The 13290-nt window shown below is 40.7% G+C and overlaps 2 protein-coding genes across 2 annotated transcripts in view; both read right to left on the bottom strand.

Moving 5' to 3' along the window:
- The window catches only part of LOC104073585 (solute carrier organic anion transporter family member 1B3-like), a gene marked incomplete at its 3' end in the record, with an annotated part of 34697 nt that extends 28804 nt beyond the window's left edge, over nt 1–5893 (bottom strand). The window contains exon 1 of the mRNA XM_009573420.1: nt 5652–5893. The remainder of the gene's footprint in view (nt 1–5651) is intronic.
- The window catches only part of SLCO1C1 (solute carrier organic anion transporter family, member 1C1), a 21940-nt gene continuing 13021 nt past the window's right edge, over nt 4372–13290 (bottom strand). Inside the window, 6 exon segments of the mRNA XM_009573418.1 lie at nt 4372–4594; nt 5652–5769; nt 7012–7076; nt 11274–11458; nt 11899–12064; nt 13119–13290. The exon segment at nt 13119–13290 is cut by the window's right edge and continues 28 nt beyond it. Coding sequence (XP_009571713.1) covers nt 4372–4594; nt 5652–5769; nt 7012–7076; nt 11274–11458; nt 11899–12064; nt 13119–13290 — 929 coding nt within the window.

The raw sequence follows: 13290 nt of genomic DNA, 5'->3' as shown, positions 1-13290 counted from the left end.
AGAGAGTCAGCAGTATATATATGTCTACTACTCTCCCAACAGACAATTAGTTTCAAAACACAAAAGAAGTCTTGGGCAGAACCAGGAGGCAAAGGCAGGTACCTAACAACCCACACGACATTTTCTTTTCTATAACTACCGTGTCTCCCTTTGAACTTATGTATACAAAATTTCTTCATGAGGATTTCTCAAGTCTCATATCTGTTGTGTGAAAAGCCAACTCCTTTGCTTTGGACATCCCCTCTACTATCTTGGTTTGGTGCTCCCTAGTACTTGTAATGGAAGAGATGTGAGCAGCTGATCCCTAGCAACACTTCCCATGCCACTTACAGTTGTCCTTTTTGTTATCTTTTTTCACACTACCCAGCCCTAATCTCTCTTGCTATTGGTCATCCTTGTAGTCTTATACATAACCATGCTTTCTCACATGCTCTTTCACTCTCACGGGATTTTTTTTTCTTCTTTTTTTTGGCCTGGGACTGGACTGGAGGTGGTCTTTACACTTTAAAGAGCCTTCAATACATTTTTTCCTCTTCACCTAGTCACTATTTAAATCTGTGTAAACTTCTATCCCCATAATTCTACTATTGGTGGGATGAAACATTACCTCTGTTCATTTATGTTGTACTTGCTAGTTTTCAATATCCTCCTATGCTCTTCTTCTGTTAAACAAGTGTGCTCACTTTCTTCATATTTCTCACCATTATCAGTAATGGTTCTCTATTTACAAATACTTTTAAAATACCCCTGTGACTTAACTACTTGCCAGTCTATGTACTATGCACTTCATAGCTTCTAGAGAGGAGTAACTTTTTTTTCTTTCAATGTTATGCAGCATTATGTTGCATGTTTCAAACAGTTAAACTGTGTTTTGTCATCAACAGTCAAACCAGCCAAAGCGGTAATGTCAATGTTTTCTCTCAGATTATAATAATCATGCTGCTATTTAAAAATATTACAATAATTGTTTCATACATCAATCTTACTCATTATTTTGAGCACATCAAGGAGGCAACCTATCATTATTCAGTCTATGTATTCTTTTTGATACGTTCACACCATTTGCTCTCTGTCTTTTGGCAATTCCCTCAGAGTACAGGATCATATACAGCAATTTAACAGTGGCACAAGGATGGGGTAGCTGTTCTACTGTCTGTGACTTAAAGATACTTCATCCTATACTGATGCTTCTTTCCTCTCAAATGCTGGGAGGGCATGAGCTATAGATCAAATGCATTGTTCCCACAGTCTACTGACCTCATCTTTTTGCCTCCTTCATTTGTTAGAATTCCTTGGTGTTTCCCTCCTGACATGATTAGAAATTATGTGCCTATAAGTAAGACATATTATGTCATTTGAGAGTTGCATTTTTTGCTGGGAGGTAGAAGAGAAAATGTGCACTGGCTCACGTGCCCCAGGTGTGGTTGCACATCCCATCATGTGACATGGCCTGGTACCCTTGCCTTCTCCTGTATGTGCCAATTAGGGTCCTTGCTATAAGATGAAAATGTATGAATACCATTTTTACATGGCATACAGCCCATGGGTACTTCTTAACAAGGTTGTGAGTCCCACTCTGGCCTCAAAGGCTGACATCAATGGTTGGGAAATCTCCTCAGCCAATTCTTTTAACAATCTCACCTTTAAAAATGAAAGGCATTCGCTTCTTTGCAGTCTCTCAGTTGTGTTTTAATATCTCTAATTCTAAAAAGAAAAGAAAAAAAATCCAAATTTGTTGACCTTTGTGAGACATTATCAGTTGCAGATTTAGTTTAAGATGAAGAATTCTGGTAGGAAGAACCTGACAGGTCCAAATCCCTTAGTGCTGAGATCATTTGTTCATCTATTATAACAAATCCAGAATATGTACCTCTAGTCAGACATTCATCCATGTATCCACGTTACTACTTGAAGTATTAAAATAAAGTAGCAGACTTGAAAATATTTCAAAGTGGGAATGGAGTATATCTGCTTGGTTACTTACAGTATTATCATTGCTGAAGGATCAGAGGAAAAGAGTGCTCATTTTTAAACCAGAATGAAAATAAAACTTACTGAAACAAATTCTTTTATAGTATTTCTCTTCCTTTCATGTGTAAAGGAAATAGGGTATGGAAGAAAAGCCCATGCTTTAAAAGAATTATTCACTAGGTACAGGCTTGCATACCTAAGCTTAGGTGATAACCCAAGTAGTTGATTTTTTTCCTGTTTCTTTCTGAATTAGAGTAGGATACATTTATTTCTCTTAATGTCTTTCTTTGTCCTGTAAGCCGGTGAATTTTCCGGGCCATCTTGCTGCCGGTCATGTATAGAACTGCGTCCGTGGCAGCTTCAGCTTTGCTGAGCAGCAGTGTCCCTGCCATAAACCCTGCCGGGACTGACTTGCAAATTAGGAATCATCCCAATTTATCTGACACACAAACAACATCAAGCATCGAGTGAAATGCAGATATCCCTCCTTTTTTATGCCAGTGTGTACTTAAGTTGTACTTTCACTGGATCTGACAGCTCATTGCTATGAAAAGCCCAAGGAAGCTATGAAAGGCTCCAAGCATCTCTCTTACTCCTGGATGCTGATGTGGTTTGGCATTTTTTGCTGTTTGTATGATGATATAGTATGAATGAGACCTGAGACTGGAATGCCAATCTTTGTGATTCACCCTAGCCATAATGCTTCAGTTAGTCCCGTATTCACAAACCTTCTAATTATTTTAATTTTGTTTGTTTAGTTCAATATGCAGTTATACAAGGCAAAGTGAACAGCCACAGCTCTCCAGTACCCCATTGCCTGTAGCCTCTGACACTCACCTGGGAGGACAAAAAGCTGGGACAGGGACTGGGTCTCCCATATTCTAGGCCACTGTCTAAACACTCACCCATGTGGCAAATGGCGGGTAGCATTGGGCCTTCCTCTGACAACTGCATTTTCTCAAGTGATGGCTTTAAATCCTTACCTTCTGCAGATATTTGGTGCTTAAGCAACATCATCCTTCTCGGTATTCCTATTCAATGGGTTAGGTAGTTCCCTAATGGCACACTGTAAACATTTATCATCGATAAGGCTCAGTAAATCCCATTCTTATACATCTGCCCCTCCTCATGCATCCCACAGGAGAGGCTCCACATCTGCCTCTGACCTGCAAGCTCAGCTACACAGCAGGGTACCTGCAGTCATGCTGAGATGCAAGTGATGTGATATGAGATTGTTTTGCCAATATTATGATGAAGGGTGAAGCCTACCTTTCATCATGTGCTCTAAAATTCTAGTTGCTTTAAAGAACAGCATTTGTAGTGGTGCTGTCACTATCTTTTTCAGTGCAAGCATTCTTGAGATTTTGTTCCATGTTAAACAGCTCTCCATTGTACTCCCCATCGCAATTTTATTTAATATCAAATATTGTCAAACTGCAAAAATGATAAAGGGATACTACGATACATCTCTTAGTTTCAGCTAGCAAATACAATAAATTAAAAGGAAAAGCCCCAAATCACCTGGTCTTTGAATTCATTTTATTGTTCCCAAGCTGTCTTGTCATAGCTTTTTAAAAAATAAATCATATGTATCTCGTATCATGGTGTTATTACATTGCATAAAATGCATGGAATTATTCAGTACACTGAGTACTAGCAAGTAGCAAGAAACTGCTGGAAACCTAAAAAAGCTCTATTTTTAATCCAGTTTCCTTTGAGTGACACTCTTGTGGTCTCTTTGACTGCAATGAAAACTTTTATTGCTGTTATTGTTGTGCTATAACAGAGCTACTTGAAAAAGAATCCCTAACCACAACATTTGATGTCCTGCGTGTTATGGTTGAATTCACGAGATGACCAGAACCTGTAGCTGATTTGTCCTTCCAGCAAACCACCGTCCTCCTGCCCCGTGCCGCACTGCTTGCAAGGGCAAACTACGCGCAGAATATCCCTGCACCTTCCAGGATGCCAAGTTGGGTTTTGTGCACCAGCTCCTCTCGGGCTGGTACCATGATGGAGAGAGCTGCATTGCAGCCTCCCCACTACCCCTCACACATAAAAGGAAGCCAAGGGGCAGCAGCGGCTGTTGCAGCTTACTGAGGAGGGATGGAGCTGAGGGCAGCCATAAAACTGGCTTCTTGGCGAGAGAGCAAGCTGCACCTCCCCAGCCATAACAAATCTCCTCACCTGAGTGGCACTGACTCGGCAGGACAAATGGTGAGCAGTGTTTTCAGAGCTGTGCATGTGCTAAAATGGTTGTCTTTGCTTTTGGTGTTTACAGTGAAAATTACATGAAGGTGAACGTTCTCAGGGTGGATACCAAGATACCGCGTCACTGATGATGAATTTCGCCTGGAACACCACTCACTGGGTAAAGTCACAGTGGAGATCTCAGTCTTCCTAAAGTCTAGTCTCCTTTTCTGGCCAGTAAGTTGTCTGAATTAAACGGTCACTATTGACAAAATTATCTTTCCTGCTCTTTGTCCCACAGGCGCCTCTCTCCCCGTTGGCTGAGAGGGTCTCATCTTGTGGAGAAGACCTTTTCCGGAGAACCCAAAGGACAGCAACACTGAAGAAAATGGACACCGTGCCCAACACCAAAGTCAGCCCCAGGTACACGTACCTGAGAGAGAAATGATTGATCAGAGCCTATTTCAAAGGCAACATATGACTAGAAGGCATCAAGGACACATTCATATTTTCATGCAGTAAGGCTGAGTAAGAAAGATCTTCAAGCAAGGTGATGATGCTGGAGATGAGAGTTTGCCAGCTCGCTCAGGTCAGGTATTGTGTGGTCTGTGGCCAAGAAAGCGTCTCAGGCATTGACTGACCTCCTCCACCCCACTGTGCTTCAGTGAGAATAACACTAATATTTCTAGGGCTATTAATTTATTTTTTGGTTGCTTCATAAACGGTACTAGTAATACCAGACCATTTGATGGTATTTTTGCTTTACAGGCATAATGACAGTAGCAACAACAGCAGCAACAATAACATCATTATGCTTTATTAGTAATGAGTCCCAACTGAGCTTTTGTTCTTCAAATTTTCAAAACAAGATGTACCCTCCCCTCGTGTTTTTTCCTGAGGGTGGGAGGAAAGGCAACCTACTTTCTCATTTTTCTTTTACCGTTGTTATTCCATTCTCCATTTCTGGTAATGCCTTTCATGAATGCAGTTCAGATAATTACTCTCCTCTAGCAATAAATTGATAAAGACAACACTGCGTTTAAACCTTTACGTAAGCCAAGCGTGCTTTGTAGCACCCTTCCCTTCCTTTTTGTGGTCCAGCTCCAACATGAAGCAATGATGAGGTTTGACAGACCTTTTACTTATTTATTTATACACACACACCCCCCCTGTCACAGCAAAGTTGCTAAAAAAGTGGGGGAAGCTTTAGCATAAAATTGAGGTTTTAAATGAACTTTTTGGGGGGTGAAAAATCAAGTGACTTAAGTATTTCCAGCTGATATTGAAAAAAGATGACCCCCCGAAAAAAGAGACTAAACCAAAAGAGAATGCTAAAAACCTGAGCATTATTATTAACATTGCTAGTCAGACTCTTTCATTTGGCATCATACCTTTCACTCAAATTTTCGTACAGAAATTCTTCTACCAGTGCCAGGTGTAAATGTACCTAAAGAACACAGGTTAAAGAACGAATGGAAAAGAGCTGTTACCTGAGTGCACTGGAGTCATAGAGTCTGCACGCTCCTCTTCCCCCACATCTTTTGCTTCCCCATTTCAGGCAAGTGGTATCTATGGCCACTCCAAAATACACTGGGGCTGGAATTCCCGCTGGTGTATTTGACAAATAAATAGAGGCAAGAAGGTTACTTTCCAGGGTGATCAGTTCTGATCTACAGACATGTTCATGTAGAACATTAAATAATACATTCGAACAGCAATGACACTTCCACGCTGTTTGCTGGTTCGAGAAGTCGTGCCTTGTGCTGCCCAGGCACGCACTGCCCTTTCCTCCCTGTGGGGATCAGGGTGGGGAGGAAACGCAGCTGAACATCAAAAAGCCAGTAGAAGTCAGCGGAAGGAGTGCTGGCCATGGCTTGGTTTCCTCGCCCTGCAGGACTCCCCTGGGAAAAAAAAAAAGGAGATAATTCTCCTTTCCTGAGAGCGATGGAGCCTGTTCAGCTTGGGGCTGGGAGGTGTCCTGTGTGTTGTTGGGGGGGTGAGAGGGGAGAGAGGCAGCAGGGCTGGGAGCCTGCAGTGGGGCTACAAGTATCCTGAGATCCTACTGTGGCAGGGGAAACCTGCTGCAGTGCTTGTGGGTAATGGAAAGAAAAAGCCTTTCTTCAGGTGCTAATGGGGACATCGTGGACTCTATGCAGCCTGGGGAGCTGCCCATGGTTGCTGGAGAAGAAAGTAAGCCTGGAGGTAAAATCCTGGACTGCAAAGGTGTAAGAAAGCAGCCAACAACTTGTTTTGATGTCATTTTATCTGCCTCATCCAGCTCATCTTAGTCCACTTTATTTAAAAAGTGACTTGCTTCTTGTTAATTATTACTTTTTCTATGAAGACCTAGAGGATTTTAGTGTTTCCAGTTCATTGGCATTTCATGGAACCCTTGATTTTATAGAAAACTTATAGGTGGCTCTACCACAAGGCTGCAGTGAACCCTGCCCTCAGGCACACCTGTATTAGATTAATTCCCTTAGAAACTAATGAAAATATGCCCGAAAAATGATCACAAATTCTGAGCCATAGCTGTTCTATAATGCTTGTTGTTGAATAAGGAGAGACAAGAAGTAATTTTGATGTTAGCTTCATAGACCGAAGGATCACTTGTCACCTCTATGGATGTTAGCTGTGTATATTTTTATGATACCTAAGACACAGTTTTATGATTTATGAAATACAAAGCTGCTTCCTTTTTCCAACCCTTTTCTTAGTTTTTTTTTAAAAATCATGTAATATTAACTCATCAGTTAGACATCGTTCTTTCCAACAATCAAAGTTTAGTTCTAGGATAAACAATTAGTGAGGAGTGTATTAAAATAGGCGCAAAAGTACAACTGGACTCACCAAGTACTCTTATTGCCAGGGTATGGATACCAAGTGCAAATGATTTCAAGTGTGGTTTAATGCATCTAAAAACAAACAAAAAATGGTGTTAAATAAAAATAAAGAATTGACTGTGGATAATTTGAACACGAATAGAAGGAAGAAAATAAAGGAAGGAAAAAAATGTGAGCTTTTCCTCCTTACAGACACTGACTTTAACAGAATTACATAAATATGTAAATAATGTGATAAAATCAGAACAGTATCTAGGAATTCTGAACATCTATATTCAATATCAGATTTTAAGAAGGTGGTGCGTTTTCAGATAATACCAGCACTTAGGAGTTTCTAACGCAGGACAAGAAAATTGGTTGTGAAATCACGCATCATTGGATAGTCTTATTCAGTTAAACACGCTCTGAAATTGTGGATCATGACCCAGGCTAGTACAAGGTATTTAGGCACTCAATTTTCCTTGCACTGTATCTAGGATCAGGATCACATCTCCTGTAAAGGTAAATCCTCCAAGCCATTCTCTGACAGAACAAACCATTTACATTTGGATATTTTTGAGCTTGCAGTGGGGGCCCAGCACAGACATTGGTCCTTCTGGCTCCAGATCAGCCCTGCTCCAGTCTTGGATCATTGTCCTGGCTCTTCTAGGAAGGTGGAGGTGGTGGGCAGGAGAACAGCTGCCTTTCACATCCATGCTAGCAGCAGTATGCGTATGGAGCCACTCAAATTAGTAAGAGTCATCTGCTGCTAACCTCACCAGCTGCTCAAGTGTGCTGTTTCACCCAGCATGCATCAGACTGCCTATTACAATACCTAATCCAGAAGAACCTGAGTACATGCTTTACTTTTTACATGTGAGTAGTCCCAGTCACACAATTAAACTGGGACATGCTTGATATGTGGGGTGAGTAACACGTGTATCATTATGGTAACTGATAAAACTCCCTGTTGTCACAGTCATTCTATTCAATATAAAAAGAAAAAAAATGGGCTGAAATTCAGTTGTTACTATGGATAAACACAGCACTTTGGAGGTCCAGTCTATGTGCTCTGAACTAGGATGGACTCAGCTTCTGCAGAAATTCATGTAATTGGGAATACCTTTTAAAACATAATGAAGACATTGCAGAACTAGCTCTTTTGTTCCCCACCAGTGATGTTTTATTATTTCCCAATGTAGCTGCCAGAACAGCAATAAGAACCCTTGTTGTAAATGATATTCAGATCACCTTCCCTTAATTTAGTGAAAATGGAAAAGGATGTGAAGAACATATATGGGAAACAACACCAAAGTACCACGGTCAAAAAATCGTTGTGTGGATCTCATTTTGTAATCTGAGTGCTTTATTCTCCAATGCCCTGATCATGGATTATCATCATACAGTCTGATACATTGTGGCTTATACAGGCAGTTGCCTGCCATCTATTGCAGGCATGAATGTAACATGACTTTGAGCTGGAAGAACAGTGTTTTGCCCTCCTATCAGATACATGCTATACAAGTAAACCTCAGCGCAGAAGTCCTTCTAAGCAAATACGAGGGCATAGAAGGCAAAAAGTGGAAAATAAAACCAATAACTGGATATTTATTGTGTGTTCCATAGGATTTATATCCTGCAAAATATCTTCTCTTTCAGATGGAAAAAGGATTGTTTGAGCATTTGTATTGTCTTTGCATGGAAACACGAGTTCTTTGAGATCCTGAGTGAGAGCCAAACCTCTCAGGGAGATCTGAGACTTCCTTTTCACTACCTAATCACCTGCTAATAATAGCTTGTGCTTGAACAACAGCTATCTGAATTGCAGGGTTTTTTCTCCAAAACTTCAGGGCTTTCCCAAGTTCATTGGCAATTGTAATTAGTCTAATACCACTAAAGAGACATTTCAACAAATGACTCGGTCACTAACTATAAGCACATTTCAGTGATTTCAGTTGTATAAACCCTTGAAGTAAATGTCACTAAATCTTACAGGCTTTTAGGGATTTAGCTGTATTTGTGCTCCATGTCAGGTGCAACGATATCTGCTCATCTGAAAACATCAGCTTGCTTAAGTGCTGGAATCTTATCAGAGCTGACTGAATACTGAATAATTTTAAAAACAGATAATTGGAAAAAAATACTTAATGAAGTCTGCAACATGACCTTGGGACTATTTGTTTTCGAAGAGAATTTATTTTCTTTCTGGGAACAGAAGCACACTTTTGGCTCAGATGGCGAAAGCCAGTCAGTGATGGATTTCGGAAATGCAAGCGTGAGCTTAAAGTGGATTGTGCCCACAGGTCATTTGCAGAGGAAAAAAAAAAAGATTGAACATGTTTTATTTAGCTGCACATCAGATTCGGGTGCCTTCAATCCAGCAGAAAAACACATAACTTTGCAGTTTCAATTAAATGTCTCTCAAAGTAAAATGATTTTCAACAGAAATAAAAGCTCTGGAGCAGAACCGATAAAGCTGTTTTGCTGATTTCATATAACAAAATGTTTTAGTATCTTTATTGAAAACCTCTCTAAGCTCTTCTGAATAAATCCATTAAGCATTAAGTCCCCCGAGAGCAAGTTCTTAGGGTTGAGAAGTGCAGGCAACTCTGTGTGATTTAAGTTCGTAGGTGTTCAACTATGAACGTCTCCTCCCAGACACTTCTGCAGTAGAGACAAGATGGAAAGCAGGAGGTTGAGCATGGCAATGATGATTCGGAGGCCCTGTGTGGTACCATATCTGTACATTTTCTACCACATGTTCTATGGATAGAAAGGGGACACTATGAGGAGGGAAAGGGGAAGGAAACTGCATCCCTGCATAGCCCTATGCCCTTATTTATACAACAACCCCCCCAACCCTGTGTCAGAAGCAACAACAGAGGGCAATCTGGCGGAAATCCCGAAGGCTTTGCTACAAGCTCTCAACTCGTGAATCGTCCTCCTCATGGACAGGTTCAGTGGTGCATAAGCTTCAGTAAAAATTGTCTAAAATGGATTATAATATGATTGTTCTTCTTGGAATAACTCGTTGGGGGGAGAGAGAGAGATGCCATGTGGTTTTGCAGTAATGGTAGCCCTACAAGGTGGGTGGGGAAAGCTATGCAGCTTATATGGTTTAAGGTATATACCTCACTGGCAGTGTTTGTGGAGGGCAGTGGAGAGGGATGTTCACCTCAATCATTTCCAAATGTCTCTGTGTGAATATTACTTGGGGTTCAAGGACTGTGCTAGCACCATAGCTGAAGTTAAATTTCTTTATTTAGGTTTTTCCATATAGCCTATATTCAGCCAGTTCTAGCACTGGCTTTTTCCATGTGATACAGAGACATTGGCAACGAGACAGAGCCTGTTCCACAAAATTTCATTCAAAACCAAAGAGAATTTTGGGGTAAGAAAACACAACAATAATAAAGATTAGTTAAACTGTATTTACTGTTTTTTTTGTTTGAGAAGTAGAATGTACCCATCTGGAAATAATTTGGAAAGAGGAACTGAGAAAGAAAGCTTTCCAAAACAAAGCCGAGCAGCACTTAGAATCCAAAAATTGCAAGAAGCTGACAAAAATCCAGATTAATCACTGGAAGTATTATATTCCTTTTGCACTTTCTAAAATTAGCTTAAAAGCTTACACTTGGTGATGGACAAATAGTACCAGCAGTTAAATACGTATTGGAACAACCCCTTGGAACAAGCATTTAATAAACCCGTGATTATTACAACAGAAAAAAAAAACATCTCATGTTAAATCTATCTTTGTTTTGAAGAGAGAAATCTAAGATGGAACAATTATATGGAATAATAAAATGGACTAGAGGAGAAGAGTTGAGTGTGTATAGAGGGTTTGGGTTAGATCACCTCTGTGTAGCTGTGCATCGGTATCCGTAACAAGTGAGGAAAACTGGCTACCTATGAGCATACACGTGCACACATTAGCACATGCAGAGCTAATTTCCATTTGCATGGAGGCCATTTAACACCATTCTGGTAATGTGAAAGGCATTAAGGGAAGTGCAATTTGGTATAAATGATAACCAGGCCTCCTATATCATGTTTAAAACCAGAAAGGTATTGCTGGTAGAGATAATCATAAGCACATTGTTGCTTCAATGGTAGAAAACTCATTGTCAAACTCTGAGGATGCCTTTCAATAGTAGAAAATAATATTTTAACAGCCACCTTGCATAGCTGAAAATATTTCACAATACTGGGGGCGGGGAGGGAGACCCGGTTACACATGTCGAAACACTTTGAAAACATTTGGCAATGCTAGCAGAAATTATTTCTTACCTTAGAAGCAGTATGTATCCGGGTGTGCCACCTACTGACAAGGTATAGGAAGTGATAACCGATATTGCTAGAAAATACAGAAACATTTTTGGACACTCATTTCCTTTTTGACATGGTCCCACCACAGCTGAGGAGCTTCGTGAAGGAGATTCCAAGATTCCCACGCAGCTGCAGTTAAAAAACACCTGGAAGACAGCAGGCAAAAGTGTATGATAACCTAAACAGCAAAGAAGTGGATGTTCAGGAATTGCACATCATGTTTTTCTGGGTAGCTGAAAGTTTAAATCCAAACTGGAAAATATTTTTCAAAAGGAAAAGGCTTGTTCACAGAAGGAGAAATTTATAAAGAAAGTGTTTACTGTTGATTAATGTATTTAGTGGGTTTTTTTAAGAGTTTTGGTAGCCAACAGCTAAAAAACAACCCTCCTACATTCTCTGCTTGAGATTTCTGCTGGAAACAGCAATTGAGAAAGTTTTAAATGTGGGTGGCAGATTGCTAAAAAAACCTGATGAGTTTAGAGCTAGAAAGGACGTGCCTTACTCAGTTTTAATCCATTTACTCTGACAGAACTCGTCGTGTTAGGAAAACTACCACATCACATATGGAAATAGAAGATTGTCTTACGGTGTTTTTCCCACTGCCGTTGGATGCCTGGCAGCCGGCGAGACAAGCAGAAATGTAGGTAACTCCATTTTCCCCGCAGATGGGGTCCCAGTCGTTCTTGGAACATGCGCAGCCCGAGTTGCACTCTGAAAATAGGGCTTGCTCATAATCAGTCGTCCGTTTAGTTCTGGGGAAAAAGAGAAATTGCAATGATGTTTTCTAGCAGATGTGGAAGAAATCATTATCAAATCATGGGTTATGCTCTCTGCCAGGTGCACCTGGCCAGACCTTCTGTCTGTAGTCCATTAACTGTTGTCTCTTCACATCCATGCTGCAGTGTAAATTCTTATTTCTCTGTTACCAAAAGGTTTTCACAATATCACACCACCTACTGTGAGAGAGTAACTACTTTATTAAGGGGGACAGCTAACAATTTCTGTTCATGCATTTTCTCAGATGTTCTAAGATTTTAGTTATCTGATGCAGTTTTAACAAAACTGAGCAAAAAAGTTTGGTTACTCCAGTGGCCAAGAGGGCAGCGAGTTGCTCATGGAAATGGTCGTTGTAGAAGTTAGTGAGGAAATTATCAGAATGGGATTCATCCAAACTGATGGTCTGTTACCTTGCACGACAACTATCTGCCAACTTCAGCTAGCTGCTGCTGAAGTCACCAGCGGAGCAGCTCTGGGACTGCTGTGCAGTCGGTGCTAGAAACTCCTCCCAAAAAGTGAGCTTTAGAGAGTAATAGCATGGGCAAAAGTGACCAAAAAGTGCTAGGCTCAGGTGTACCTCACGGTTAACATCATGGCTAACTTATGGTTAATCCATGAATCCTGAAGTTTTGGGTTCAGAGGCTATTAAATGCCAGGGGTTGTTCAGCAGCACACGGAGGCAAGGAACAATTAATTGAATCTCACCCCCCCACTGAGCTCCTCATATTTCCAGAAATCTCTAGGCTCAAAGGATGGGTCCCATGGCAATAATAATTAAAAAGTAATCAGACAATAATCTGCACTCGTGGCATAAACCCCTCTGGGCTGAAGGCAACAATCACGAAAGGGTTCCGACACAATGCCTGCTGGAATAGATGGAGCGGTTTCCACCGCTTTGAATCAAATTTCTAGGAAGCATATTTAGGTCAGTCATTCTCTTTTCAACAATATATACTTTGTGGAATAAAATGAGGAAGGAGTTTGGTTTGCAATAGCACTTTATGCTGAAGCATGCCCTTCCCAGCATACCCGTGGTACGACACGGTCAGTCCAGCCACATCCGAGTTCTCACAGCCCATTGCAAGTAATGAGAGGAGCAAAAGGTAACCAAAGAAAGATGATCCCAGGGAGAGTTTTGCGGCCCCTAAAACATTGATTTTGAATTTTTTCATGATCAGTCCCCCAGAGAATAAAGGCCACA

This window comes from Fulmarus glacialis, unplaced genomic scaffold (assembly GCF_000690835.1).
Source record: "Fulmarus glacialis isolate BGI_N327 unplaced genomic scaffold, ASM69083v1 scaffold13822, whole genome shotgun sequence".
In the NCBI taxonomy this organism is placed as follows: Eukaryota; Metazoa; Chordata; class Aves; order Procellariiformes; family Procellariidae; genus Fulmarus; species Fulmarus glacialis.
Note: the sequence above shows the minus strand (reverse complement) of the source record. Positions and strands in the feature narration are given on the sequence as shown.